This window comes from Belonocnema kinseyi, chromosome 1 (assembly GCF_010883055.1).
Source record: "Belonocnema kinseyi isolate 2016_QV_RU_SX_M_011 chromosome 1, B_treatae_v1, whole genome shotgun sequence".
Classification (NCBI taxonomy): domain Eukaryota; kingdom Metazoa; phylum Arthropoda; class Insecta; order Hymenoptera; family Cynipidae; genus Belonocnema; species Belonocnema kinseyi.
In genome coordinates this window covers 141,912,075-141,915,620 of record NC_046657.1, presented here as the reverse complement: position 1 = coordinate 141,915,620, position 3,546 = coordinate 141,912,075, and the positions used below count along the sequence as shown (strand labels likewise).

Here is a 3,546-nt window from a genome sequence, read left to right as displayed (position 1 = left end):
CGTAAACACGATAACTCTCGAAAAAAGAAACAGATCAAATCGAGCTTTGTAACACTTTATTCATCCTGAAAGAAATAACGAGTTCGCTAACCCGCCATTTTTTATGAAAATTCAAAATCTTAGGAGAATTTTCAAAATTTTTAAGACCATTTTTCGTAGGACTTAAAAATTGGATGTACGGCTGTTCGTTGTACTCAGAAAGACGAACAATTCGTCTTAATTATTATTTTTTTTCGATAAAAAGGAAATTATCAGAGTTACAGCATCTATATTATTATTATAAAAAATTCTTTTTTTTTAATTACAAAAAATATTAATATTATTACACCATCAAGCCATTTTCCTTTCGGGATAGGCGTGACTCACTTGGTGGGCAAGGGAATAATGTAAAGAAGTGATCCAAAATTTTTAGATTGATCCAGAATTCTTTATAAAATATTAAAAATCAATCAAAAATACCAATTTTAAGACAAACAACGCACGATTTAAAAAAAGTCAAGGGAAGAAAAACGTTGCTTTTCGCAAACTTAACAAGATTATCATAATAACTTTTTGGAATTTCATGGAAAATCTTAAATTCAAGTTTTGATAACGCAAAAGATAAATAAAAATTCAATTTTTTGGTTTTATTTGTGAAGAGTGCTATGTAAAAAATCGACATTTCAAATTTCGAGCCAATAAACGACCCCAAATGTGGTGAAAAGTATTGAATTTTCAAAATATATAAGAGTGAGTGGGGTGAGTTTCACATGAGACATGGAGATGAAATTTTTTTCTTATCTTTTGGAAGAAATTTAAGACCGTGTCAAGAATAACCTGGCGTATTTTTTAATTAGGCTGATTTGACTGAATTTTCAAAATATGTAGGGCTGAGTGGGGTGAGTTCTACATGGGATATGGGGATGAAACTTTTTTTCTGCTCTTTTGGCACCAATTAAAGGCCATATCCAGAATAACCTGGCGTTTTTTTCAATTAGGCTGATTTTATTGAATTTTCAAAATATGTAGAGGTGAATAAGGTGAGCTCCGCATGAGGTATGGGAATGACATTATTTCCGCTGGTTTCGCACCAATTGAAGACCGTGTCAAGAATAACTTGGCATATTTTTTATTTAAGCTGATTTTATTGGATTTTCATAATATGTATGGGTGAGTGGGGTGAGTTCCACATGAGACATGGGGATGGAACTTTTTTGCTGCTCTTCTGGCATCAATTGAAAACCGTATCAAGAATAAACTGGCGCATTTTTCAATTAGGTTGATTTTATGGAATTTTCGGAAAATTTACGGGTGGGTGGGGTAAGTTCTGTATGCGCTGAAGGATTGAAGCTACTTCAGGCTGTTTTTAGGGCTGTACGATACTATTTTTTACTATAAATATAAGTAGTTACTGTCAAATATAAAGAATTAAGTTTTTCATGTCCCACACATGATAAAAACGTGAAAATTTGACAAAAACTGGGGGAGGGTACGATTTTACGCAAATCTAATACCTTCTCAGATGAGAATTTAAAAAGTATAGCGGAACACTCACGCACTCGCCCAAACACACGCACACACGGACAGACATATACTCGCATATGAGCCCACATGTTTCCGGTCTCAGTTTTCAAACTTAAATACGTGTAAAAACTGGTCTATGTAAATCACTTACCTCGTATCTTCAGAAAACTCTTGGACCACTTCATCAAAAGCTTCATCCACGTCCCTTTCTATTTGTTTTGCACGGGCTTCATCCTCGGCTTCCCCACGAAGATGGTGCTCTTGAAGGTTGAACGACTCCTCTTCGTCCTCACTCATTTTTCACAAAGAAACACACGCGAGAGGAGAAGATGCAAACACGTTTCTGATACGTCCTTATTTGATAAAGTCAAACAAAAAACTGATCACAATATCAAACACACACGCGTTAATTACAGACGATGAGATATGGTCGAAACAAAAGCATTACCAAATGCTGATGCGGTCGTGACAACCGACAGTCAAAAACTACAACACGACGCCATATCCTTTGCACCAATTAAAAGTGTATATGATGATAGGTATACTTATGACAAAAGATGCGCGGAGAAACGATACAGCAATTTAGTGTAGCATGCGTTAGAAAAGGAGAGCGAAAGAGAAACCAAGAGAGGGAAAACGTAGGAAGTAGAATACAAATTGTAAACACAGACGAGCCGGAATTTTCTTTGTAGTCGCCGTAACTGCGTAAAGCAAAATAATGATTCAAGTTTGTTTTAAAATTTGCAGATATATTTTTGAATAGAATATGTACATGAATATACTGGGTGAAATACTTTAATGTTTGCCGACTTAAAAAAAAATTCGCAATGACAATCTACGTAGATATATAATTGCAACATTTAAATTAATTAATCAAAACATTGTTTGAAAATTAGATCTCAGGAATCTGTTGATTGAATGGTGATTTAAAAATCTTTGTATTGTACATATATTTGTTTTGATTGAAGTGTCCCACATATTTATATATTTTAATAACTTACAACAAATTTAAGTTATTTATCCATACAAGTCTTCACCTCAAATTTTTTCATTTCTTTTCTGGCTCATAAACTATAAAAAGTACCACAAACACAATTTGTGCACGCAGAATATTATTAATATTATGCATACACGTATTAGCAATCTATAAAGAAACTACGTTACTCTTTCTTCTCGAATGCGCATACATGAATCACATATATTCATAAGAAAAAAAATCCGCCTGCTTCGCGGGCAAATTCTCATCGCGCCCTGCGCGCGCGGCTCTCTGGTTTCAGGGCGCCTAGGGTGCGCAACTTTTGTTTCTCGCGCTCCGCGCTCGATTATATATTTATCTCGCACTTCTCGCTCGATAATGTATTACTTTTGCGCTCCGCGCTCGGTCTTTGTATATTCCCACAGATTTTTTTAAACTAAAGGTCAAACCATGGACTAAAATAATTTGGTGATGGTGAATTCTCATTTGTTAAAGCTTCTTTGGCTTTCACGAACACATTCTCATCACGCATCTTGTGTTTCGCACTCGAATTTGTCCCTCAAATTGTATATCGTTTCTATAAATGTATATTATCACAGTAAATAACATGAATTCCTATTAAAACAGACGTAGTGTTATTGACTCGCTTAAAAAATGCGCATTGTTTGAGAAAAAATTTTGCAATTAGAATTTTTATTGAAACTTCTGCCGGGTTTTAAAAACTGAATTGGCTATTTACAATTTTCTTGTTACGATTTAAACGTTACACATACGGTCTACACATCAGCATTACAGTAAAATTTAAATTTTGATTTTCCATTATTTTTTCATGCTGTCAAGATTTGAATTTTCGATTTTTCAAGAAAATTTTTCTTGTCTTGACTTTTTTTCGTATCATGCGTTGTTTGGCTGAAAATGTTAATTTTCTTTTCTTTCTTTAGATTTTGAAAATGCTATATGCTAACGAACTTGCCCTTTAGTTTTGGACAGTAAAAAGTGAACTAAATGTCAATCCAATCTGTCAATTCTTTCGAAAGTTATTGTGCTAACAAACTAAAGTCTGCAGA

General features: G+C 34.0%; 1 protein-coding gene across 1 annotated transcript in view; it reads right to left on the bottom strand.

The window, feature by feature from the left end:
- LOC117180359 overlaps positions 1-1,800 on the bottom strand; it is a 16,585-nt gene extending 14,785 nt beyond the window's left edge. The window contains exon 1 of the mRNA XM_033372817.1: positions 1,655-1,800. Coding sequence (XP_033228708.1) covers positions 1,655-1,800 — 146 coding nt within the window. The remainder of the gene's footprint in view (positions 1-1,654) is intronic.
- Between the last annotated feature and the right edge of the window lie 1,746 nt (positions 1,801-3,546).